Source organism: Trachypithecus francoisi, unplaced genomic scaffold, assembly GCF_009764315.1.
Source record: "Trachypithecus francoisi isolate TF-2019V2 unplaced genomic scaffold, Tfra_2.0 Lachesis_group4, whole genome shotgun sequence".
NCBI lineage: Eukaryota > Metazoa > Chordata > Mammalia > Primates > Cercopithecidae > Trachypithecus > Trachypithecus francoisi.
The window spans coordinates 19,707,321-19,735,099 of record NW_022681469.1 but is presented as its reverse complement, the minus strand read 5'-3'; the positions used below and the strand labels follow the sequence as shown (position 1 = coordinate 19,735,099).

Below are 27,779 nucleotides of genomic sequence, written 5' to 3'. Positions count from 1 at the left end.
ATTTCATAAATTGTCTATAACTTGTCTTTCTTCCCCATTGGATTGTTAACTCCTTATAGTCAGGGACTGTGTCTATATTGTATCTCTAACACTGTGTACATGAAGTACATAGTAAACATTCCATTTATTGAATGAAGGACTGATGAAAGATATTTCCAGACCCCATGAAGTTTAAACAGGTATATTTCTCAAGTATATTAAAAGATTCAGCTTCTTTCATGCTGTTCTGTGTGTGAGCTCTCTTAAATGAAAGATTGACAGCGCTGCTCGCTAGGGAGGGTATTTATTAAATAATTGAACCGAGTCTGAAAAAAGGGATACAAGTGAGGCCTCAAGACTCCAAAAGAGAGAATACCTTATAAATGGACATCAGAGGACAGTTTTATTTTATTTTTTTAGCAAAAGGATTACTAGCAAAGAAAAGTAACTATAACATTGGAAAGGGGCCAGAGTGGTGGCTTACGCCTGTAATCCCAGCACTTTGGAAGGCTGAGGCAGGTGGTTCACCTGAGGCCCAGATTTCGAGACCAGCCTAGCCAACATGGCGAAACCCCATCTCTACTACAAATACAAAAAAATTAGCCAGGCATGGTGGCTGAGGCCTGTAATCCCAGCTACTCAGGAGGCTGAGGTAGGAGAATTGCTAGAATCCTGGGGGTGGAGGTTGCAGTGAGCTGAGATCACGCTACTGTACTCCAGCCTGGGCGACACAGCGAGACTCCGTCTCAAAAAAATTGGAAAGGGAAAATAATGTATATGATATGGTCACAGACAGTGGCAGTGGTTGAGAACGTAATAAAAATTATTATATCAACATTTTACTTTTTTTTCCATAGAATTGAAATAAAATGAAACTTATCTCCTGGAGTTTCCCCTGAATTATTTTTGCTTAAGGTTGAGAATTTACAAATATGGTAAATTTTGTTATATAGATACTTGGCTGCTGGAAACTAAATGAGTGTCTCCTAATTCTTTCATTCAAGCCAGGGATAGAACAGAGAAAAGTAACTGTAGGTAATCTTTGATAATTTATATAAAGTATTGAGTTAATGCAAGGAGTTAATTTGAAAATAATCTCATAGCTCCACATTCCTCTTAATCAGTGTTATTCCATATTTCTAGGAGTATATTCTCAAAGGAGTGGTCAATGCAGCCCTTGGCCAGGAAATGGGTTCAGTGAGTATGAAATCACTGATAATCTATAGGTTGCAAAGTTATAGGTGTGTGGAAGAGAACAAAATGACTATCAAAGTACAAGCAGCAATAGGCTCTCCTGTAGCTCGTTTTATTTCTCCATATCCCCCAATCCAGACTCCATTGTGAAAAGAATGTTGTGTTATTTAGAGACAAAAAAAAAAAAAACCTATAACCCTAAAGACTCCTGCTTTCTTAAAAGGGTCCAATTTTTAAATAGCAAGTTATTTAATAAACTTAAAAATAATTGTGCAACTTCATTCTTATTTGCAGGGACTTTTTTTTAACTTCTGTATATCTGTAATTTTGGCATCTGTAAAGTGAGGACAATTATTTCTCTGGAGAAGTTAGTTTTATAAACACCAAAACACTGTCTAAAATTAAAGTCTTATCCATCTTAATATAGCATTCTTTGTTCTTTTTGGAACAAAATGGGATACAAATAAATATTTATCTCGGGCCGGGCGCGGTGGCTCAAGCCTGTAATCCCAGTACTTTGGGAGGCCGAGACAGGCGGATCACGAGGTCAGGAGATCGAGACCATCCTGGCTAACACGGTGAAACCCCGTCTCTACTAAAAAATACAAAAAACTAGCCGGGCGAGGTGGCGGGCGCCTGTAGTCCCAGCCACTCGGGAGGCTGAGGCAGGAGAATGGTGTGAACCCGGGAGGCGGAGCTTGCTGTGAGCCGAGATCCGGCCACTGCACTCCAGCCTGGGCGAGAGAGCGAGACCCCGTTTCAAAAAATAAATAAATAAATAAATAAATCTTTATCTCAAGTGCCTTCTGCAGTGCCTTGTATAGTAGATAGGCAGCAAATATTTATTAAATAAATGAGTTTAATAAATACTCCTTGTTATATCTATAGCTCCTGTTCCAAGGTCTGATATATGGTAAAAGAGCAATAGATATTTGTAGAATGATTGAGTTCATTTAATGAAGTTTTAGGATAGAATTTAAGGATTTGATTCTTTTTCTTCTTTTCTGCCCGTCCCCGCACAGGTTTTAATTCAGTTTCGGGTCTAGTTGTTATGTTAATGAGAATTAGCATTGTTTGGGGCAGTATTTAAAACAAGGGTATATGTTAAATCCTGACAAATATTTTAGAACCGTAAAGTATAATAAAAATATTTTTACCTTATTCCTCTATATCAGCTGTTTGTTTTTCAGAGGGATCATATGAAAATTGCCCAGCAGTTCTTCCAGTTGGTGGGAGGATCAGCTAGTGAATGTGGTATGTCTGAAATCTGGACTTACGATCTGCTTTGTAATTGGAGTGGGGCATATATTGACTGTGAAGTTTGATTCTCTCTCTAGGGATGTATCTATTAGGCTTCACATTATAAAGTGGGAGGTCAGAAATAAGAGAGAATATTGGAATTAGTTCTTCTCAATGTCTCAGCGAAAGTGGGATCAGAGAATAAATAAAGCAGAGTAAATGTGCTGTTTTGTTCCTGAGAGCTTTAAAACTTTGAATCAGTTTTATATATAAAATGTTATTTTTTACTGAGTTTTCAAGAGCTCTTTTGAGCATTAACTTTTGTCACATTCTGGTAGGTCATTTGCCTTTAAACTTTGCCTATGATATTTTTTCCATATAAAAATATTAAAACCAGCCAGGCATGCTGGCTCAGGCTTGTAATCCCAGCACTTTGGGAGGCTGAGGCTGGCAGATGGCTTGAGCCCGGGAGTTCAGGACCAGCCTGGGCGACGTAGGAAGACCTCATCTCTACAAATAATAAAAAAATTAGCCAGGTGTGGTGGCACACACCTACGGCCCCAGCTACTTGAAAGGCTGAGGTGTCAGGATTGCCTGAGCCCAGGAAGTTGAGGCTGCAGTGAGCCATGATTACACCACTGCATTCCAGCCTGGGCAACAGAGTGAGACCCTCATCTGAAATATGTATACACCATACAACCAATACTACAGAAATTCAAAGAATCACCAGAGGCTCCTATGAGCAATGATATACCAATAAATTGGAAAACCTGGAAGAAATGGATAAATTCCTAGACACATACAACCAACCAAGATTGAATCATGAAGAAATCCAAAACCTGAGCAAACCAGTAATAAGTAATGAGATTGAAGCCATAATAACAAGATTCCCAGTAAAGAAAAGCCCACGACCCGTTGACTTCACTGTAGAATTCTACCAAACATTTAAAGAAAAACTAATACCAATCCTACTCAAACTATTCCAAAAAAGAAAGGAGGAGGGAATATTTCCAAACACATTCTTCAAGACCAGTATTGCCCTGATAAACAAAACCAAAGACACATCAAAAAAAGAAAACTAAAGTCCAATATCTCAAATGAAGAGGGATGAAAAAATTGTCAACAAAATATTAGCAAACAGAATTCAACAACATATCATTCATCATGACCAACTGAGATTTATCCCAGGAATGCAAGAATGGTTCAACATATGCAAATCAATGGGATACATCATATCAGCAGAATGAAGGGCAAAAACCATATGATCATTTCAATTGATGCTGAAAAAGCATTTGATTAAGTTCAACATCCCTTTATGATAAATGCCCCCAAAAAACTGAGTATAGATGGAACATACCTCAAAGCAATAAAATCCATATATGACAGACCCACTGCTAGTATCATATTGAATGGGGAAAGTGGAAAGCCTTTCCTCTAAGATCTGGAACAAGACAAGGATGCCCAGTTTCACCACAGTTATTCAACATAGTACTGGAAGTCCTAGCTAGTAATCAGACAAGATAAAGAAATAAAGGACATCTGAATTGAAAAGGAAGAAGTTATATTACCCTTGTTTGCAGATGATATGATCTTATATTTGGAAAAACCTAAAGACTCCACCAAAAAACTATTAGAACTCATAAGCAAATGCAGTAAAATTGCAGGATACAAAACCAATAAACAAAAATCAGTGACATTTCTATATGCCAACAGCAAACACTGTGAAAATCAGAAAAGTAATCCCATTTATAATAGCTACCAATAAAATTAAATACTTAGGAATTAACCAAAGTAGTGAAAAATCTCTACAATAAAAACTATAAAACATTGATGCAAGAAGTTGAAGAGGCTGGGTGCAGTGGCTCACGCCTGTAATCCCAGCACTTTGGGAGGCCGAGGCGGGTGGATCACGAGGTCAGGAGATCAAGACCATCCTGGCTAACACGGTGAAACCCCATCTCTACTAAAAATACAAAAAATTAGCCAGGCGTGGTGGTGCGTACCTGTAGTCCCAGCTACTCGGAGGCTGAGGCAGGAGAATGACGTGAACCCGGGAGGTGGAGCTTGCAGTGAGCCGAGATTGTGCCACTGCACTCCAGCCTGGGTGACAAAGCGAGACTCCGTCTCAAAAAAAAAAAAAAGAAGTTGAAGAGGACACACAAAAAAGGAAAGATATTGCATGTTCATAGATTAGAAGAATCAATATTGTTAAAATGTTCATACTACCCAAAGCAATCTACAAATTCAATGCAATCCCTATGAAAATACCAATGATATTCTTCATAAAAATAGAAAAAACAATCCTAAAATTTATACAGAACCACAAAAGACCAGAATAGCCAAAGCTGTCCTGAGCAGAAAGAACAAAACTGGAGGAATCACTGTACCTGACTTCTAATTATACCTCAGAGCTATAGTAACCAAAACAGCATGGTACTTGCATAAACACAGACACACAGACCAATGGAGCACATTAAGAGAACCCAGAAATAATACATACATTTACAGTGAACTCATTTTTGACAAAGGTGCCAAGAACCTCTGGGGAAAGGACAGTCTCTTCAATAAATTGTGCTGGGAAAACTGGAGTTCTATATGCAGAAGAATGAAACTAGACTCCCATCTCTCACCCTATAAATCAAATCAAAATGGCTTAAAGACTGAAATCTAAGACCTCAAATAAGGAAAATTCTACAAGAAAACATTGGGGAAACTCTCCAGGACATTGGTGTGGGCAAAGACTTCTTTTTGTGTTGTTCTTGTTTTTGTTTTCTTTCAAACAAGATAGGCTTTATTTAGATCACTAAAACTAACATTTTACAGACAAGTAACCATAACGTTACACAGCAAAGTATAGCTGTAAAATCTCAAACAAGAAAGGCAATGCTTTCTTTAGATCACCAAAAATTATGTTTCACAGAGAGGGAACTGTTAGAAGCAAATGTATAGCTGCAAATTTTCTTTTGCCATCAATATCGAGTTCCTGTAACATACTTTGAGACTACTTTGTGGTTTCCAAGTACAAACTAAACCTTGTTGGACAGAGTTGCCCAGCTTCATCAAAAGAATGAAATCAATTTGCAAAAAAAAAAATTTACTTAATGCTAGCAAATAACAAAATAATGTGGTTCTCGCTAATGAACTGCAATGTCTATTGAAATAGCCTAACCTATGTATGCTTCCACAAACATTTCACTGTGAACCCAGTTGCTTTTTCCTGCTATCACAGGTGGCCTGCACAGTAGCAAGTGTTGTGTCAGAGCACTAGAGGCACCCAGGAAACAATTCCTAACAGAATAACTACAGTATGTGGGCAACTCAAACAACAGGGCCCACCTCTGTCAGAGCCCCCTGGTGGGCATTGTGTTTGTGCTCTGGGTAAAGACCCACTACCTTGATAGTTGTTCATCTGGAACCCAGAGTGCCAAGCTAGACAGAAGAGTTGTTCTTACAGAACCATCAACATTGTAATAAATAGCCTGGAGATTCTTGCTGTGCATTGCACCTCACAGGAAGTGACATAAGCTGACTCTAGGAAAAAATAATCACAGTATTCTGCCAAAAAACCTCAAATAGAGATCAAAGTGCTTCAATAAAGCCTTCAGATTTTTCTCAGAAAAGGACATCTTTCTAAGAATTTCTGGAAGTTTTACAAACAATTGCAGCAAATGTTATGCCCCGTAAATATAACAGGTGGAAGCGACTGGTCACCTGGTGGGTAATTATCAGGCATAAGCTTCTAGGACAGGACCTCGTTCATTTCATTAGTTTTTCTCCTTTCAAAGCCAACGAACACTGCACTTCCGTGCTAGGAGTCAGAGGAATAGGTGAAGACGATCTGCTGTGCACAGGTGTCTTCTTTTCCAGGTGCAGAAACAGCTTGGGTATGCTGGCGGATGTGTGCTGCTGCCGGCCTTTGGGCTGAGGTGAGGTGCTGCTGTCAGAAAGTCTGTCACAGTTGGTGGTGTGGCTCATGGACCACCTCAGAGACTGCAATGCTTCCAACTCAGCTTTGCGCCTTTTGGGGGTGTCTGGTTCACTAATGGTTGGCTGACTCTCTGTGGACTGTGGCATGGATGAATTCAACAAAGGCAGGCTGGGAGAGAGTTCTTCCTGGATCGTATTAGTGTTTGTGGCAATTTCCTTAATTAGAAAAAAAAATATGGATGAAGTCACTTTTTTTTTTTTTTTTTGAGATGGAGTCTCGCTCTTATCACCCAGGCTGGAGTGCGGTGGTGTGATCTCGGCTCACTGCAACCTCTGCCTCCTGGGTTCAAGCGATTCTCCTGCCTCAGCTTCCTGTGTAGCTGGGGATTTCAGGCTCCTGCCACAATCCCCGGCTAATTTTTGTATTTTCGGTAGAGGCTGGGTTTCGCCATGTTGGCCAGGCTGGTCTCCAACTCCTGGCCTCAGGTGATCCACTCACCTCAGCCTCCCAAAGTGCTGAGATTACAGGCATAAGCCACCGCACCTGGCAAAGTCACCTTTTTTTTTTTTTTTTTTTTTTTTGAGACGGAGTCTTGCTCTGCCACCCAGGCTGGAGTGCAGTGGCCGGATCTCAGCTCACTGCAAGCTCTGCCTCCCGGGTTCTCGCCATTCTCCTGCCTCAGCCTCCCGAGTAGCTGGGACTACAGGCGCCCGCCTCGTCGCCCGGCTAGTTTTTTGTATTTTTTAAGTAGAGACAGGGTTTCACCATATTAGCCAGGATGGTCTCGATCTCCTGACCTCGTGATCCGCCCGTCTCGGCCTCCCAAAGTGCTGAAAGTCACCTTTTTATACTGCACTTGTTCATAAGGATAGAGTAAAACCAACAGTAGAGTGTAATCAAAGGTTATTCTTAATCCATCCACCATCTCCTTACAAAAAGGTCAACATTCTTTTCTTCTGGGATATAATGCACATTCATACTGGCATGTGGCATAGCATGATGGTGACGAGGCCTCTCATTGGCTGAAAAGGCTGCATTGAGAGCAAAATGCTTCCAAAATCATTATGATGTTGGTCTGGCATGAAAGTTTCACTAACCATTTCCTTCTGTTAATATAATAATAATCATCCTCCTGCTACTTCAGAACTTCAGGAATTTCTGTAGTTATTGTTGTTTCTTCCATTTCTCTTTTTGTTTGAAGCTCTGGTTCTTCTTTCACTTCAGTCTTTTCTTCATATCACTTTCTTCACTTATTTCTTCATACTTTGCTGCTGTCAGAGGAACTGCTTAATGAGTTTTCATCATTTTCATCTTTTTCGTCAATGAGGAGGCTTTTAAGCAGAATCAACACCAGGCAACCTGCAGCACTTCTTTCTTCCTGTGCTCCTCAGGCGAGCTACAGCTTTTCTTGCCAATTTATGCTGTATTCTACGATTTTCATCGGTATCATGAAGCACATGATCTTCGGCCGCCCATTGATCCCAGCTTCTGTTCCAGCCATTAAAATGGATCAGATATTCTGGGATCTTTCTGCCTTTTTTGTCTTTCCCAACAGTAACAATCTGGTTCTGATGGCAGGACTTCCCACGGGAGCCCACCTGGCACTGGGCCACACTGAAGGAGAGATTTAACACAAAGACAGAAACCCTAGTCCAGAGGTCTCCTCCACTGGTGGCCCACGTTGGCTTTAGGGGGTGCAAACAGTAACACCAAAGCACACGTGAGGTTCCCGACTGTGTGTGAGTGGCCTGGCCCAAAGATTTCTTGAGTAATACCGCACAAACACAGGCAACCAAAGCAAAAATGGACAAATGGGGTCACACCAAGTCAAAAAACCTTCTTCACAGCAAAGGAAACAATCAACAAAGTGAAGTGACAATCCACAGAATGGAGAAAATATTTGCCATCTGACAAGGGATTAATAATCAGAATATAGAAGGAGCCCAGACAACTCAATAGGAAAAAATCTAACAATCCAATTTGAAAATGGGCAAAAACTTTGAACAGACATTTCTTAAAAGGAGACATACAAGGCTGGGTGCCTTGGCTCATGCCTGTAATCCCAGCACTTTGGGAGGCTGAGGCCGGTGGATCACCTGACGTCAGGAGTTTAAGACTAGCCTGGCCAACATGGTGAAACCCCGTCTCTACTAAAAAATACAAAAAATTAGCTGGACATGGTGGTGGTGCCCGTAATCCCAGCTACTCAGGAAACTGAGGCAGAGGAGTCACTGGAACCCAGGAGGCAGAGGTTGCACTGAGCCGAGGTCACACCATTGCACTCCAGTCTGGGCAACAAGAGTGGAACCCGGTATCAAAAGAAAAAAAAAGGAAAAAAAGACATACAAATGACAAATGGGTGTATGAAAAGGTGTTCGACATCACTGATCATCAGAGAAATGCATCACTGTTGGTGGGAATGTAAATTAGCACACCCACTGTGGAGAACAGTTTGGAAGTTCCTCAAAACACCAAAAATAGGATGACCATATGATACAGAAATCTCACTGCTAGATAAATACCCAAAAGAAAGGAAATCAGCATATCAAAGAGATATTTGCACAACAATGTTTATTGCTGCACAATTCAAAATTGCAGAAATTTGGAAGCACCCTAAGCATCCATCAACAGATGAAGGAATAAAGAAAATGTGGTACATATACGCAATGGAATACTTACTATTCAGCCATAAAAAGGATGAGATGAGATGAATGAGTTGAGATCCTGTCATTTACAACAGCATGGATGGAATTGGAGGACATTATGTTAAGTGAAATAAGCCAGGCACAGAAAGACACACTTTTCACTTATTTGTGGGAGCTAAAAAATATTAAAACACTTGAACTCTTGGAGATAGAGAGTAGAGTGATGGTTAGCAGAGCCTGGGAAGGGTAGTGGAGTGGGAGGACAGTGAGGATGGCTACAAAAAAAAGAAAAAAAAAGGAAAAAAAGACATACAAATGACAAATGGGTGTATGAAAAGGTGTTCGACATCACTGATCATCAGAGAAATGCATCACTGTTGGTGGGAATGTAAATTAGCACACCCACTGTGGAGAACAGTTTGGAAGTTCCTCAAAACACCAAAAATAGGATGACCATATGATACAGAAATCTCACTGCTAGATAAATACCCAAAAGAAAGGAATCAGCATATCAAAGAGATATTTGCACAACAATGTTTATTGCTGCACAATTCAAAATTGCAGAAATTTGGAAGCACCCTAAGCATCCATCAACAGATGAAGGAATAAAGAAAATGTGGTACATATACGCAATGGAATACTTACTATTCAGCCATAAAAAGGATGAGATGAGATGAATGAGTTGAGATCCTGTCATTTACAACAGCATGGATGGAATTGGAGGACATTATGTTAAGTGAAATAAGCCAGGCACAGAAAGACACACTTTTCACTTATTTGTGGGAGCTAAAAAATATTAAAACACTTGAACTCTTGGAGATAGAGAGTAGAGTGATGGTTAGCAGAGCCTGGGAAGGGTAGTGGAGTGGGAGGACAGTGAGGATGGCTACAAAAAAAAGAAAAAATTAGAATTAATAAGGTCTAGTATTTGATAGCACAACAGAGTGACTATAGTTAACAATATAATTTATTATACATTTCAAAATAACTAGAAAAGTATAACTGGATTGTTTGTAACACAAAGAAGGAATAAATGCTGATGTGATTATTATGCATTGTATGCCTGTATCAAAATATACTGGATGTCCATATGCAGTATGGATATATGGACTACATACCCACAAAAATTTAAAAAAAAAAGTAGATTATTTTTATTATTAAAACCATTTTTAATTAAGTTTTTCTTTTCTATGATTACTTGCATGGATATTAAGCTTAGAAAATGCTTTCTTTCTGCCACAGTTATATAATAGTCACCTATATTGCCCACTAGTAGTCTTGAAACTTCATTTTTATGATTAAAGTATTTCATCAGCCAAGATTCAGTGAAAGATTTGAGAAAGGGGTATAAAAAGAGATGCTAGTTAGCCAACATGAACCAATATGGTGCTGCCTGTACTGGTTGTCTATGTCTGGCATCTATTCTGAGTAACAGTGTTCATGCTGAACTGAAAATTATATTAAATATTTTTATTACTCCTGGACATTCACAAATGTTTCACTAATACCAGTTATTGCGTACTATTTTCCCCATTTCATTCATTCATTCATACAATAAAAATTTATTGAGCCGTTGAGGATACAGCAGTAAACAAACAAAACTCCCAACCATTGTGGAACTTAAGTCTAGTAGGGCAGATGGACTAGAAACAATATATAGTGGCCGGGCGCTGTGGTTCATGCCTGTAATCCCAGCACTTTGGGAGGCCGAGGTAGGCGGATCACGAGGTCAGGAGATCGAGACCAGTCTGGCCAACATGGTGGAAACCCATCTCTACTAAAAATACAAAAATTAGCCAAGTGTGGTGCGTGCCTGTAATCCCAACTACTCGGGAGGCTGAGGCAAGAGAATTGCTTTAACCCAGGGCGCAGGTTGCAATGAGCCAAGATCACGCCACTGTACTTCACCCTGGGCAACAGAGCAAGACTCTGTCTCAAAAAAAAAAAAGAAAAGAAATAATATATAGTATATATATAGTGTGTGTGTACATATATATTTATACTACATATGTATATGTGATACATATATTCTGATCCTGATCCAGCTTTTTGCCTGATATCAGATTCCTATTTGAGTGGTGGAGGATTAGTATAACTCCCACTCTTGCCACAGGCGTTCCTAAGGCTCCTTATTCTGTTTAATTTTTTTTCCTTTATCACTTATCACAGTCTGATATACTATGTATATCATATATATATATACTATATGTATGTACATCTCATCAGATGTACCACAAAATGCCACCAGTTTCTGTGGTGGCATTAGTGGCATCAACTAATCCTTAAGATTAGTTTTGTGTTTATCTGGTATAACTGATGGTTTTAAATTTTATATGTATATCTGATTAGATATACATATATATAGTGTGTGTATATATATATATCAGATGTACATAGTATATCAGACTGTGATAAATGTTAAAGGAAAAAAATTAAACAGGATAAGAAGCTTTAGGAATGCCTGTGGCAAGCGTGGGAGTTATATGAATCCTCCACTACTCAAATAGGAATCCGGTATCAGGCAAAAAGTTGCATCAGGATCAGAATCAGATGGTTCCATGGCAAATTATTTTTCCATTTGAGATTGGAAGTGCTAGGTTGATTTAGAAAAGTGATGATGGAAACCAGGCCACACTAATTGAATATGCACATGTTGGATGAGAGAATCAAAGCCCTGGAAAATGACCTGGGTAGTGTTGCAGTTAGTGAACCTGCAGGGCATGTGTTCATTTTGGACTCGGGGAGTTAATCCCCAGAGAGATTATTGGTCACTCTCAAGGACTGTGACCTCCATTATATTGGGGTTTTGTCCACTGAACAAAATGTATAATTTTAGAATCTAGAAAGATATTTTGGAATATTTTCCTGTCTCTAAATTATTAAATAACTCAAACTTCAGCTAAAGAGGATTTTAGTTTCATGAATATATGTGGGTTTTTTTCCCCTCCATTTCAGATACAATACCAGGGAGGCAGTGCATGGCTTCCTGTTTCTTCCTGCTTAAGCAATTTGATGATGTCTTGATTTACCTCAACTCATTTAAGGTCAGTATAGAATTATCTACAATATTTTATATACAAAATACTGTAGAATGTGTCAGAGAAGGTAAGATACCCTTAGAGATGGCCCGTTTTCTATGGTGGCATTCGTGGCATCAACTAATCCTTCAGGTTAGTTTTGTGTTTATCTGGTATAACTGATAGTTTTATATTTTGTATGTTCATTCTCAATGTGACCTGTTCTTGGGATGTTTTTCAGAGTTACTTCTATAATGATGACATCTTTAACTTTAATTATGCCCAAGCCAAAGCTGCAACAGGCAATACCAGTGAGGGTGAAGAGGTGGGTACCTGCTTTTGAAAGCATTTGAATGATTCTGTCTAAAGACATCCTTATCTTTTTCTCACTGGAATAAAATGGTCAAGGGTTAAGGATTATTAAAGATTCCTCTGTTCTTAGAATGCATTAAAAAGTACACTGTGGAGAAGGTACAGGGACACACACCTGTATTCCCAGCTGCTTGGGAGGCTGAGGCAAGACAGTGGCTTGAGCTTCGAAGTTTTTTTTTTTTTTTTTTGTCTTTTTTTTTTTCCTTTTTTTGTGGAGAACGGGGTCTCGCTATATTACGCAGGCAGGTCTCGAACTCCTGAGCTCAAGCTATCCTCCCACCTCTGCCTCCCTGAGAGCTGGGATTACAGGCGTGAGCCACCGTGCCCGGCCGAGCCTCGAAGTTTTAAGCTGCAGTGCACTATGATCGTGCCTGTGAATAGCCACTGCACTCCAGCCTGGGCAACATAGTGAAACCCTGTCTCTTAAAAAAAAAAAAAAAGAAAAGGACAATGTGAATAGACATAGATTTTATAACCATATTAAAATTTTCCCTTTTTAGCAAATTTTATGGAAATATAACATATGTACAGAAAAGTATACAAATCATAAGTATACAGCTTGATGACTATCAATATGTTTCTTTACTTATTTGATTTCTAACTTTTTTTTTTTTTTGAGATGAAGTCTCGCTCTGCTACCCAGGCTGGAGTGCAGTGGCCGGATCTCAGCTCACTGCAAGCTCCGCCTCCCGGGTTTACGCCATTCTCCTGGCTCAGCCTCCCAAGTAGCTGGGACTACAGGCGCCCGCCTCGTCGCCCGGCTAGTTTTTTCTATTTTTTATGGGGTTTCACCGTATTAGCCAGGATGGTGATCTCCTGACCTCGTGATCCGCCCGTCTCGGCCTCCCAAAGTGCTGGGATTACAGGCTTGAGCCACCGCGCCCGGCCTCTGATTTCTAACTTAATTGTATTTTTGTGGTCATAGGCTGAAAAGTGGGAAGATCACTTGAGCCCAGGAGTTCGAGACCAGCCTAGGCAATATAGTAAGACACCATCTCTACAAAAATTTTTTTAAAATAGCTGAGTATGGTGGCATGTGCCATTTGTTGAGGTTTGCCTTACTGACCTGTGTGTAGCATGGTCATATATGCTTAAAAAGAATATATATCATACAGTTGTTAATTATTCTGTTTGAATCTTCTATATCCTTACCAACTTTTTGTCAACTTGTAGTATCAATTTCTGGTGTAATTTTTTATTTTTATTTATTTATTTATTTTTTTGAGATGGAATCTTGCTCTGTCGCCCAGGCTGGAGTGCAGTGGCGTGATCTTGGCTCACTCCAAGCTCCACCTCCTGGGTTCATGCCATTCTCCTGCCTCAGTCTCCCAAGTACCTGGGACTACAGGCGCCCACCACCACGCCCAGCTAATTTTTTGTATTTTTAGTAGAGATGAGGTTTCACTGTGTTAGCCAGGATGGTCTTGATCTCCTGACCTCGTGATCTGCCCACCTCAGCCTCCCAAAGTGCTGGGATTACAGGCGTGAGCCACGGCACCCGGCCAATATTTTAAAATCACCACAATTTTGTCCCTTACTTTTCTTAGCAGCCTGCCCAGAATTTGGTCATCTATAATGCTACAGTGATTATCAATCTAAGGCAAGCCAATAATGGGTATTTTTGTTGCAAAATCATCCTCATCTGTATTCCCTTTCTTTCCTCTTCTTGCAGGCATTCCTCTTGATCCAAAGTGAGAAGATGAAAAATGATTACATTTACCTCAGCTGGTTAGCTCGGTGCTGTGAGTCTTCTTTTAAATGTTACAAGAAGAATCCTCTTTTTCTTTTTGGTTACATAATCTGTTCGTAAATGACATGGAATGTTTTCTAATTTGATTTTGCATTTTGTTCTGAGAATGAGTAAACACTGAAATTAAGGGTTGTTAATGCAACTCAGTAAGTGTTGCCATGTAAATATGTCATGCAAGTTTACCCTGTGATTAGTTCTACCATATAGCATTGACCTAGTATTTATAGCTTGAAAAATGTCAAGTTCTTTCTAAAGTCTCATTACAGTTTCCAGAGTCTCAGCTTATAGTGTTGTTTGTGAAATGATGTTGTTACACTAATTTTAACTTTTCACTATGGGTCAAGTCTGAAAAGTGGCAAAATGTCAAAAATGTAATTTTTTGATATAGAACTTTACTTTCTGTCTCTTTCTCTCTCTCACTCACTATCTTTTCTTGCTCCTTTTTAAAACTCAAGATTTAAAATGTTGGCCAGGCACAGTTGCTCACACCTGTAATCCCAGCACTTTGGGAGCGTGAGGCAGGCGAATCACTTGAGGTCAGGAGTTCAAGACCAGCCTGGCCAACATGGCAAAACCTCAGATCTACTAAAAATACTAAAATTAACTGGGTATGGTGGCACACACCTGTAATCCCAGCTACTGGGGAGGCTGAGGCACGAGAATCACTTAACCTGGGGGGCAGAGGTTGCAGTGAGCCAAGATCACACCACTGCACTCCAGCCTGGGTGACAGAGCAAGACTCTGTCTCAATAAAAAAACAAAATTAAGTAAAATGTTCACTGAGTTTTTGTAGTCAGAGGAAAATTTAGCAATCATATCTTCTAAGTGAGGTTGAAACTATGAGTAGGATTGAATGAATGATAGTTATCCTTTTAAGCATATGAGCAAAGTAGGAATTACCAGAAGTCAATCTGATCTGAAAGACATAATTATGTGACTCCAAACTTAAATATTTTAAGTATGGTAGAATTCTGGCAGGGAGCCAGCTGAATACCAGCATTGCAAGCTTTCCGTGAAAGCTTTCCACTACTTTGTTTAGAATATGGAACCAGGCCGGGCGCGGTGGCTCAAGCCTGTAATCCCAGCACTTTGGGAGGCCGAGACGGGCGGATCACGAGGTCAGGAGATCGAGACCATCCTGGCTAACACAGTGAAACCCCGTCTCTACTAAAAAATAGAAAAAAATAGCCGGGCGAGGTGGCGGGCGCCTGTAGTCCCAGCTACTCGGGAGGCTGAGGCAGGAGAATGGCGGTAAATCCGGGAGGCGGAGCTTGCAGTGAGCTGAGATCCGGCCACTGCACTCCAGGCCGGGCGACAGAGCGAGACTCCCTCTCAAAAAAAAAAAAAAAAAAGAATATGGAACCAAATCCATAGAATAATAAGGTGCAGACATTATTTTTTGTACATGTAAAAATGACTCATTTGTTTACAAATCTTTGATTCCTTTTGCAGATATTATGAATAAGAAACCAAGACTAGCCTGGGAACTTTATCTTAAGATGGAAACCTCTGGCGAGTCCTTCAGTCTCTTACAGCTCATTGCTAATGACTGCTACAAGGTGAGTCGGACTGAGACTAAAGGGAACATTGAAGATTAGTATCACATTGCTGCATTGGCTAAATATTAGGGGAAAATGTCCTACAGACTAAATGGCTAGTAGTGAGAGGATTCACATAGTGCTATAAGAGATGCCATTCTTGGCCGGGCGCGGTGGCTCAAGCCTGTAATCCCAGCACTTTGGGAGGCCAAGACGGGCGGATCACGAGGTCAGGAGATCGAGACCATCCTGGCTAACACGGTGAAACCCTGTCTCTACTAAAAAATACAAAAAACTAGCCGGGCGAGGTGGCGGGCGCCTGTAGTCCCAGCTACTTGGGAGGCTGAGGCAGGAGAATGGCGTAAACCCAGGAGGCGGAGCTTGCAGTGAGCTGAGACCCGGCCACTGCACTCCAGCCTGGGCGGCAGAGCGAGACTCCGTCTCAAAAAAAAAAAAAAAAAAAAAGAGATGCCATTCTTGGCTGGGCGCAGTGGCTTAAGCCTGTAATCCTGGCACTTTGGGAGGCCGAGACGGGCGGATCACGAGGTCGGGAGATCGAGACCATCCTGGCTAACATGGTGAAACCCCGTCTTTACTAAAAAATACAAATAACTAGCCGGGCGAGGTGGCAGGCGCCTGTAGTCCCAGCTACTCAGGAGTCTGAGGCAGGAGAATGGCATAAACCCGGGAGGCGGAGCTTGCAGTGAGCTGAGATCTGGCCACTGCACTCCAGCCTGGGCGACAGAGCGAGACTCCGGCTCAAAAAAAGAAAAAAAAAAGAGATGCCATTCTTTTTATGAATGAACTGAACTCAGAGATAGGCAGTATTTCAGAGATTTACGTGTATATGAAATGATTAGAGAGGAAGTTTTAGATTTCTAAAGGGTATGAATCTTTAGGTAGCGTTGATGTACAGATAATCATCTGGTAGTTGGAAATTTGGTTCTGAAGCTCAAGAAAAATGTCTTCTGACATCTAGAGACATAGATTGGGAGTCATCAACATTTAAGTACAGTCCTGTATTGCTTAATAATGGGGATAAGTTCTGAGAAATGTGTCATTGGGTGATTTTGTCATTGTACAAACATCAGAGTGTACTTACACAAACCTAGATGGTATAGCCCACTACACACTTAGGCCATATGATATAGCTTATTGCTCCCTAGGCTACAAACCTGTACAGCATGTACCCGTACTGAATACCACAGGTAATTATAACACAATGGTTAATATTTGTGTATTGAAACATATCTAAACATAGAAAAGTCACAGTCATGGAACCACAGTCATATATGCTGCCCATCATTGATCAAAATACTATTATGAAGTGCATGACTGGATTAACTGAAGCCCTGAAAAACAGTGAGATTACCCAAGTAAAATGTAAAGTGAGAAGAGGTGCAAACCAAACTCTGAGGTACAAATGGCAGACAGGAAAGACAAAGGAACCAGAAAAAGAGAACAAAAACTTAGTCAGATTTAGTAAAGGAATGGCTGTTTTGTGTACATGTTGGTGTGTGGAGGGGGGCTGGGGGGAGTTGGAAAGGATAGGAGGAGGTAGTAGTTTTGGGACCTAGCCTATAGATTAAGATTTTTTAAAAATCAGCCTCAAATTCTGGAAGTTCCTATTTTTGGAATATCTGTTCCAAAAATGTCAAAAATACAGGTAAATGTCAGGTAAAGAGAGTCTTGTATTAAATTAATCAACAAAAGCTCATTTCAAAGTGAATCATTACCAAAAAAAGAAGTGAATCACCATCAGTGGAAAAGATTTTAAGACATAGGAAACTTAAACAATAGTTTAACATGACTTGGTGGGTGGCAATGCTCTTAAATAAATTAGGGGAGGCAGAGGGAAGGAAAACATTAGAAGATAGGAAATTATTTCAGTTTTAGATATATTAAATCTGAAGTGTCTTTGAGGCTTCCAGCAGAGATAATAGAAGTAGGAAATTAACAGGCTGTCCTTGGAGCTTTGGTATTCATCTGGCTTAGCAATGTAGATTTAGTAGTTAACAATGTAGATTTAGAGGTTAACAGTAGTTAGTGGTGGTAATCGCAATGGTAGTAGCAGTGGTAGTAGTAGTAGCAGCAGCAGCAGCAGCAATAGCAGAGTATGAGAGAGAATAAGATTAACCAGTAAATGGGGTGAGGAACCTCACGGAACACCAGTGTTTAAGGGCTAGAAAGGGAAACAAGAGTAAATGGAAGAGAGGATGAACACAAGAGAAGGAAAACAATGAGGACAGGCAAAAAAAAAAAAAAAAAGAAATGCTTTTCATTACTTTTCCTTGCTCCTATTTAATCAAAAGCCAAGCCAGGAGAGTGTCAAATCTGCAACTAGATAGAAATGTATGAGGACTGAGAAGACAGTAATAGGTAGAGAATAGAGTCAGATTACAAAGCAGATGCAGCGAGTGTCATGTAGACCAGAGTCTTAAAAAATCTGATATTGATGATGAGGAAAAATGTAGTGCTAACTTAAATGGAAAATCAGAGTTTGGGATTGGGGGGGATGGGGTGGAGAGTTCTTCTTTTAGAGTGGGGATAGGGTAGTATATCTGTAGGCAGAAGAAAATGAGCCATTGAACAGGCAGATTAAAAATTCAGGAGGATGGGGGCATTTTTGATGGAGTTAGGCCCTAGAGGAGATGACAGGGGAATAGGGTTAACGTCAAAGGGAGATAATTACTTGAAAAACAGGTTGGCATTACCTAGTGTCTCAGTGGTCGCATGACCACCCACTAGTTTGGTGATTTACTAGAAGGATTCATGACTCAATATAAAGCTATACTCATGGCTAAAATTTATTACACTGCAGGAACAGCAGGAAAAAGATAGGTGTAGGTGAAGGCTAGAGAAGTCAAATACAGGTTTTTCTTATCTTCCTTCTGTGGGGATCACACAGTCATGTCTTTATCCAGCATATGTGTGATGTCCTTGCCAAAGAAAAACAAAGAGATTAAGGGGGGAAATGGCAGAATTAAGCCCTAACATGTCAATAATTAAATGTAGATGGTCTAAGTATGCCAATTAAAAGACATCTATTGAGAGAGTGAATAAAAAAAAACCCAATTATGTGTTCTCAACAAGAAATTCACTTTAAATATATTGATATACATAGGTCAAAATTAAAAGGATCAAAAGAAAAAAAACCCACCATAAAATAGTTTGGCAGTTTCTTTAATAAACATATTTACTATATGACCTAGCAATTGCATTCCTGTGTATTTATCCCGGGTAAATGAAAACCTATATCCACAGAAATATATAAATGTTAATAACACAAATTTTAATATTTAAATGTTAATAGCAGTTTTATTTGTAATAGCCTAAAACTGGAGCCAGTCAAAGTCTTTCGGTAGGTGAATAGTTAAACAGACTGGTTTGGCCTGGAATACTACTCAGTAATAAAAAGGAACTATAATGAGAGGTCTGACTTCATTTCTGGATGTTTGACTGCTGACAGCTTTTTTTTTTTTTGAGATGGAATCTCGCTCTGTCGCCCAGGCTGGAGTGCAGTGGCCGGATCTCAGCTCACTGCAAGCTCCGCCTCCCGGGTTTACGCCATTCTCCTGCCTCAGCCTCCCGAGTGGCTGGGACTACCGGCGCCCGCCACCTGGCCCAGCTAGTTTTTTGTATTTTTTAGTAGAGACGGGGTTTCACCGTGTTAGCCAGGATGGTCTCGATCTCCTGACCTCTCATCCACCCATCTCGGCCTCCCAAAGTGCTGGGATTACAGGCTTGAGCCACCTCGCCCGGCCTACTGCTGACAGCTTTTAAGCCTCACCCCTACCTCTTCCCCTTGTGCCCCACATCTGGGCAAAATGATAAGAAAACCTACATGCTCCCTTCTTTGGCACCACAGGGTGATTTAAACCACACAAGTCCCTGCCCATGCACAGGAACCTTCACCACGGCCCCACCTCCTAACCACAGTAAACACAAAGGCCAGTCTCCTTTCCGTGCTCTCCCAGGCCTTTTCAGATCTGCTTAATAGGGCTGTTCTACTCTCCCTAGACTTCAACTGTGTAAGAAAATGTTTCATATCCTCTTGCTGTATGTGTGTGGTGTCCTCAGTTTCACTATCCAAACCAAACTTTGGTTAGGAGTCCCTCTTGAATTTGCAGGGTGACCATAACAGGAGCAAGCTATTGGAACACACAGTAACTTGAATTAACGGGGAATAGCAAGGACATTATACTGAAGGAAAAAAGCCAGTTTCAAAGGGTCCCATACTGTTAGCTTTCATATATGTAACATTCTTGAAATGACAAAATTGGCCAGGTGCGGTGGCTCAGCCTGTAATCCCAGCACTTTGGGAGGCCGAGGGGGGTGGATCACCTGAGGTTGGGAGTTTGAGACCAGCCTGACCAACATGGAGAAACTCCGTCTCTATTAGAAATACAAAATTAGCCAGGCATGGTGGCACATGCCTGTAATCCCAGCAACTCGGGAGGCTGAGGCAGGAGAATTGCTTGAACCCGGGAGGCAGAGGTTGTGGTGAGCTGAGATTGTGCCATTGCACTCCAGCCTGGGCAACAAAAGCGCAACTCCATCTTAAAAAAAAAAAAAAAGAGAGAGAGAGAAATGACAAAATTATTGAGATAGAGAGCAAATTAGTGGTTGTTAGATGTTAGGGATGGTGAGCAGGGAGGGCTGTGCATGTGACTATAGAAGAGTAACAAGAGAAATCTTTGTGGTGATATAATGGTTCTGCATCTTGGCCAGGTATGGTGGCTTATGGCTGTAATCCCAGTACTTTGGGAGGCCAAGGCAGGAGGATTGCTTGAGGCCAGGAGTTCAAGGCCAGCCTGGGCAACATAGTGAGACATTGTCTCTATAAAACATTTTTTAAAAATAGCTGGTCATGGTGGCTTCCTCGAGAAGCTGAGACAGGAGAATCACTTGAGCCCAGAAGTTCAAGGTTGCAGTGAGCTGTGATTGCTTCACTGCACTCCATCCTGGATGACAAAGCAAGACCTTGTGTCCAAAAACAAAACAGTAATTCGATATCTTGATAGTCACATGGTTGTGGTTACATGAATCTACACACAGGATGAAATAACAGGACCATCATCAGCATACACAGTACCAGTGTCAATTTCCTGATTTCTATATTGTGATATTTTACGATCCTTATGTAAGCTGTAACATTTGGAGGAAACTAGGTGAAAGGTACATGTGACCTCTGTCTTATCTTTGTCCATGGATCTATAATTATTAATACTTCCAAATAAAAAATTTTTTAAATGAATCAACTACAGCTATATACAGCAATATAGATGAATCTTATAATGTTGAATCATAGGTACAAGACAGAATATTTATGGTATTCACTCATATAAAGTTCTGAGAAGCAGAACTCAATTATATTGTTTAAAGATGTGTGTACATAAGAGAGAACATAAAGTCAAAGAACTGATAACCATAAAAGTCAGAAGAGTAGTTACCTCTGGGTATGGAAAGAGGGAGTTATGGTCTGGAAGTGACACACAGAGAGCTTTTGTGTTGCTCTCAGTGTCTTGACCTGGGTAGTGTTTACAGTATTTTCACATTATGATGAGTAAGCTGTATGTGAATGTTTCATATACCATCCTATATGTGTGTTATTTCACAATGAAGACTTTTTTTTAAAAGAGTACATAAATAGAAGGACAAACCTTGAACATAATAAAAAAAATATTCACGTGAGATTAGGTAGAAAGGAGGAAAGGATGAATGAAGGTGTAAATATAATTTGAATTGAAGAGAGGAAAGTTGTGTTTTCCCTGTGAAGTACAGAATAAGACTAAGCTAAGAAGGCTGTCTTAAGGAAACGGTCAAAGATTTAGAAAAACATCTGTCAGGAATAAAGAAGTTATAAACCATAAAGAGAGTTGCCCAGCAATTTGAAGTCTTAGGTGAAATTGGTAACAGTATGCATTTATGATTGCCAAGTGAGAAAACTCATCTGGCCAGGTGCGGTGGCTCAAGCCTATAATCTCTGCACTTTGGGAAACCAAACTGGGAGGATCACCTGAAGCCAGGAGTTTGAGACCCACCTGGGCAACATAGTGAGAGCCTGTCTTGAAAAAAATTAAAAATTAGCTGGGCATGGTGATGTGCACCTGTAGTCTCAGCTGCTTGGAACACTAATGCAGGAGGATCTCTTGAGCCCAGGAATTTGAGGTCACAGTGAGCCATGATGGCACCACGGCACTCCAGCCTGGGCAATAGAGCTAGATCCTATCTCTAAAAAAATAATGAATTAAAAAAATTTTTTTAAATAAAAGAAAACTAATCTAAGCAAAATTTAATGGGATTCAACATGTTCTATGAGGCCAAGTATAGTACATTTGGGAAAAATGTCTGTCGAAATGCATTAAACATTTGAAATATTTAGTGTTTAGGATAGTAGTCAGTATACATCTAAGCATTCTGAGAATTTAGGAACAAGACTAGGGAAAGACTGTTCTCGAGTTGAACATGATCAAATTAGCATAAAATGAATGATAGTAGTTATCTGAAAAGAATGTATTGAAGAGGCTTGAAAAATACTCAGTTCAAATCACAATCATCAGAGCTTATCCTCAAGATTAGAATACAGTGAGAAGAAATGGCAAAAGTGCTGATGGTAGCATAACTTGACTCTATGTAGAAAAAATGTTATACTGTTGAAAACTGAGTGAACATAAGGTGGTTTAAACTGAACCTATGTACCCAAATTGTATTTTTCCTTCTTATTGTTTTAATTAGGAATTGAAGTTTTTCTAACTTGCTAACTGAAAATGTTATCAGTACCCATGCATTTACTTCATACAGTTCCGTTTCATGTTATCTTTATGTTCAGGTTCTTTCTGTGCAATCTTTTTACTGCAAGTATTACCACATACTTTCTCTTACTCAGATGGGCCAGTTTTACTATTCTGCCAGAGCTTTTGATGTCCTTGAGAGGCTGGATCCCAACCCTGAATATTGGGAAGGCAAAAGGGGTGCCTGTGTGGGCATTTTCCAGATGATCGTAGCTGGGAGAGAACCCAAGTAAGTAAACAGGCAAGAAATACTACCTCTACTCATTTGCTTGTTTGTGCAGGAAAATAATTGTTCTCTTGGATGATATCTTCTGAAAACACACAATTATAATGATGTTTTAGAATGATGAAAAAAAGGTTGATGTTAAATATTTCTATCTGACCATTTTCCTCCAGAAATCTTTCATTTTGTAGAATCAGATAATTCTAAATCATATATAATAGGATCAGATCATTCTAAGTCATATATACATTGAGTACACTAACAGTCTCCAAATATAAGAGCAGGATGTATATTTGGTTCCAAATGAATAGCCATTTTTATAAACAAAGTGTTTTTATTTAACTCTTCTACTCTTTTGGGTTTTTTCTTTGTTTTTTGTTTTTTTGCCTATTGGCTTTTTCTTGTGTCCTTTAGGTCTCAAAGAATTAGGAATGGAGTAGATGTGATTGATAACTCTTTTGTTTTCTTTCACCTTCTCATATTCTAGGAAATACTGAGACATTAGTTTACATAAAATTAAGTGGTTTATACTTTCTTCTGCTTTTTTTTTCTTTTTGAGATAGAGTCTTCCTCTGTTGCCCAGGCTGGAGTGCAATGGCGTGATCTCAGCTCACTGCAACCACCGCCTCCTGGGTTCAAGTGATTCTCCTGCCTCAGTCTCCTGAGTAGCTGGGATTACAGGCACATGCCACCACACCTGGCTAATTTTTGTATTTTTAGTAGGGACAGGGTTTCACCATATTGGCCAGGCTGGTCTCAAACTCCTGATCTCAGGTGATCCTTCCACCTCAGCCTCCCAAAGTTCTGGGCTTACAGGCATGAGCCACCATGCCCAGCATATAGTTTCATTTGAAACAAACATTAAAACCAACTTGATTCCATTTTCTAAAAATAACTTCATGGAATGTATTTGTTACTGATATATGAATAGGAAATGTGATAATTTTGTAAGAAAATAATCTATCCAACATTACTTCCTACCTTATAGTACTTCTAGTTCTTTTTTTTTTTTTTTTTGAGACGGAGTCTCACTCTGTCGCCCAAGCTGGAGTGCAGTGGCCAGATCTCAGCTCACTGCAAGCTCCGCCTCCCAGATTCACGCCATTCTCCTGCCTCAGCCTCCCGAGTAGCTGGGACTACAGGCGCCCGCCACCTCGCCCGGCTAGTTTTTTGTAGTTTTTAGTAGAGACGGGGTTTCACCATGTTAGCCAGGATGGTCTCGATCTCCTGACCTTGTGATCCACCCGCCTCGGCCGCCCAAAGTGCTGGGATTACAGGCTTGAGCCACCGCGCACGGCCAGTACTTCTAGTTCTAAGTAAAAGTTTAAAAACATTTGGTTAGGTGAAAGAGGTTGTTTGTGGGGAAAAATAAGTAGAAAATATGAGAAGACTCTTAAGCAAATAGGATCATAGGCAGTCACCTATAGATTTGCTAGGGCAATAGGGAAGTTTTAGCATGCATTACTTAAAATATGTTTTTTTTTGTTTTTTTTTTTGAGGCGGAATCTTGCTCTGTCGCCCAGGCTGGAGTGCAGTGGCCGGATCTCAGCTCACTGCAAGCTCCGCCTCCCAGGTTCCCGCCATTCTCCTGCCTCAGCCTCCCAAGTAGCTGGGACTACAGGCGCCCGCCACCTTGCCCGGCTAGTTTTTTGTATTTTTATTTTTATTTATTTATTTATTTATTTATTTATTTTTTGAGACGGAGTCTTGCTCTGCCACCCAGGCTGGAGTGCCGTGGCCGGATCTCAGCTCACTGCAAGCTCCGCCTCCCGGGTTTATGCCATTCTCCTGCCTCAGCCTCCCGAGTAGCTGGGACTACAGGCGCCCGCATGGTCGCCCGGCTAGTTTTTTGTATTTTTAAGTAGAGACGGGGTTTCACCGTGTTAGCCAGGATGGTCTCGATCTCCTGACCTCGTGATCCGCCCGTCTCGGCCTCCCAAAGTGCTGGGATTACAGGCTTGAGCCACCGCGCCCGGCCAAAAATATGTTTTAATTTTAATTAAATTTAAATTACTTCAAACATAAATGCTAGGCTTAGTCCTTAATGTTCCTCTCTTCCATATTTATTCATGTATTATTTTTCTTGAAAAAATCCCTTATTCCTTTGGCTTTGTAAAATTTTATGAATTTGACAGTGATGCCTAGTTGACGGTGGTTACCACCTTAAACAAGGGAGAAATCCACGAGTTAGACAAACTAAGTGACTTGCTGCTGTTAGAGCTAGAACTTGAACCCCAACTTCTGGATATACCCTTTCTAGTCATGCAGAATAAGAATAGAAATTGGAATATTTAGATCATCTCAGAAAGGATAAAAAGATTATCAGTATGTATATAGGTAGTATGGATAAACAAAGAACACTTGGATTGGTAAGAAAGATTTCACATAATTTCCGTTTTACTATGCCACCATGAAAACATAAGGCTAGTAAGTTTGTAATTGCTTTATAAATACACAGTGGAAGAGTCTATTACCAAAAATGCCCCACAAGACATACAGTATGAAGGACAGTTCAGAGTTTATTTTATTTTTTAATTTTCATTCTTCATTGAAACACTTTGTCTTTTCAAATCTTTTCCTCAGAGAGACCCTTCGAGAAGTGCTCCATTTACTGAGAAGCACAGGTAACACCCAAGTAGAATACATGATCCGGATCATGAAGAAATGGGCCAAAGAAAACAGAGTGCCCATCTAAAATAGCTCCAGCATCCTAGGAACCAGCTTCTACTTTGGCATGAAACTGGAAATCGTTTTCACTCCAGTTTAATCTGTGATACAGGGCTCTGTTTTATTGACATTTTCCATCCTTGCTCTTTAAGCCTCAAGGTCAGAGACTGACTTGCTGAGACCTAGTCTCCTGGCTGAACAGAGTGCCATAGTCTGTGACCCTGTATGATCCTACTAGCAATAAGACTTTGGACTTATCTGGTGCCTTTCTTCCAAAAATGCTCAGAGTACTTTTATATAATTTACTGACTTTAAGGAAAACAGTATAACTTTTTTTTGTTAGTGTTTTATGGCATTGTCCCCTGGCTGCAATAACAAACGTCTTTGATGTTCAAGAATCAGCATCATTCTATCATTTAACTTTAAGGCTTCTCTGTACATTATCCCATTTTATTGGGGAATTCCATAAAGGGTTTTATAACTGCACCTCTGAATCTTGGGAGAATAACTAGCTATGTGATTCTAAGAATAGCAGTAAGTTCCTTTATCAAACTGTCCAGTCATTAATAGGATAGATTTATGGGATTACTCTTTCAGTAATTAAATTGTTGATGATAATAACGTGTTACAGTGCAGTAAGATGAATATTGCAGTGTTTTAAAAGGTGAGTACTATGAAAAAAATTGCAGTACCTCTAAAGGTATTCAAGAAACAATGTTTATGAATCTCACTAGTCCATTATATTTTGGTACCATAATATTTTAGGTAACAAAGCAGGTTAGGTTTTTGTTCATGTATCTTTCTGAACAAACATCCATTTTGAAAGTAGGGCTACAGTGATTATTTATATGCATTATGGGCACTTATTAATGTAACAATAATAAAACATGAATTGTGTAAAGTCCTCTGAGGGAACCTCCTAATGGCTAGGCTATCTGTCATAAGTCATATTCCAGCCCATGTTTCTGAGCTGTTTTAACATAAACCTACTATATAACTGAGCATTCTTAAGCTCACAACCTATTTCCAGAAAACAGACCCACATCTTTCTATGTTTTATACTACCTTTGTTTTTACACCATATAGTTTTTTTCTGTTAGTTTAAGGTACCTAGTGTTACAGGTCTAGAAAGTGCAGAGCCATCCCTACTTAGAAGAGAATAGATGAGAAGAGAACAGAAAGAAAGAATTCCTCAAGCACTGAAGTCAGGAAAATCCCCATAGGTACTGTATTAGCTGTTCCACTTATCGCAGCACTCCACTTGTGGATGAAGGAGTTGTATAGAAAGGAGGTGAGAAAATGGCAGGAGTGAAAGCAGCCAAGAAGAGATCAATGACTGAAGATCGCCTTCACCTTCAGGACTGTCACAAGGGGTTATTTCACCTCTACTTGGGAAGATGGCCAGTTTTTCTGTCTTTTATCTTAGACCCATATATAATCAGCTCAGAGCACAAATCAAAATAAACTGGCCTAAATAACTGAATTCTAGGAAGCAAAGCTACATCTTTTTTCATATGCCAAAGCTTCTGTTTCCTCATGTTGTTCTTACTTTTTAAATAATAAATGGCTCTCGGCATCTTAGGAACTAGATGGGGTCCCATCTAGGTAGAACCTGCTATAATTTTTAGAATCATTCTTGTAATTCTTACCTCACTTAAAATATTAGGAAACACAGTAATAGAAAAAGACAGGCAGAACTTGTCAGCAGGTTTTCACAGTGAAATTTGTCTTCCAGTGAATTGCTATTATTTGCAAATTGCCTGTAGTCGAAAAGCTTTTCCATTGATGGAGGTTTACTTTCAAATGAGCTTTTGTTGAATTCAACGCTCTAGATTCTCTCTGACATTTTCCTGTTTTTTTGGGGGGAAAAAAAGCAGATATTCCAAAAATGGCAGAAATCTGAGTTTTGTAAACTTTTTATCTATGTTTTTTATCTCCAAAAAACATACATAAAGAAAGGTACCATCTCATTCTGTTATTAAAGATAGCTACTTCTGCAATGTCTTAACAGAGTTTCAAGATTGCAAAGTAGTATTGCACAGCTGGTTTTCTTACATGTGATGATAGAGGAGAGAGGAAGACCCAGACTTAGGCATGTAGTGAAATATGTACAGTTTCTAGCATCAGTGTACTATTTATAGTCTATAGCCTACATTACTTGCAAATGGGAAAAATATTTTATAATTATTTTTGTACCTCAAAATAATTATTATATTCTACTGTATTATTCAAATTAAAGTTTATTATTTGATTCTTAGTATGATATTCTGTTGAGTGTGATGAGGGTGGGACCTAAGTACGTCATGTGCCTTCTACCCTTTTTTTCCTAGCCCTAGAATGAAAGGAAAGAAATAAAGTTTTGGACCCCAATAAGTTACTTTTTTTTTTTTTTTTTTTTTGAGGCGGAGTCTCGCTCTGTCGCCCGGACTGGTG

At 39.9% G+C, this 27,779-nt stretch overlaps 1 protein-coding gene and 1 pseudogene across 4 annotated transcripts in view; one reads left to right on the top strand and one right to left on the bottom strand.

Moving 5' to 3' along the window:
* The window catches only part of TTC26 (tetratricopeptide repeat domain 26), a 73,475-nt gene extending 45,872 nt beyond the window's left edge, over positions 1–27,603 (top strand). For 2 of the 4 annotated variants that reach the window (XM_033192886.1, XM_033192883.1), the window contains exons 11-18: positions 1,123–1,176; positions 2,349–2,427; positions 11,941–12,029; positions 12,244–12,327; positions 14,047–14,116; positions 15,577–15,683; positions 22,552–22,685; positions 25,263–27,603. In XM_033192886.1, coding sequence (XP_033048777.1) covers positions 1,123–1,176; positions 2,349–2,427; positions 11,941–12,029; positions 12,244–12,327; positions 14,047–14,116; positions 15,577–15,683; positions 22,552–22,685; positions 25,263–25,374 — 729 coding nt within the window. In that variant the 3' untranslated portion in view covers positions 25,375–27,603. The remainder of the gene's footprint in view (positions 1–1,122; positions 1,177–2,348; positions 2,428–11,940; positions 12,030–12,243; positions 12,328–14,046; positions 14,117–15,576; positions 15,684–22,551; positions 22,686–25,262) is intronic. The other 2 variants (XM_033192887.1, XM_033192885.1) reach the window with 2 other exon arrangements.
* On the bottom strand, positions 5,861–10,519 carry LOC117073341 (annotated as a pseudogene).
* Positions 27,604–27,779: the final 176 nt, after the last annotated feature.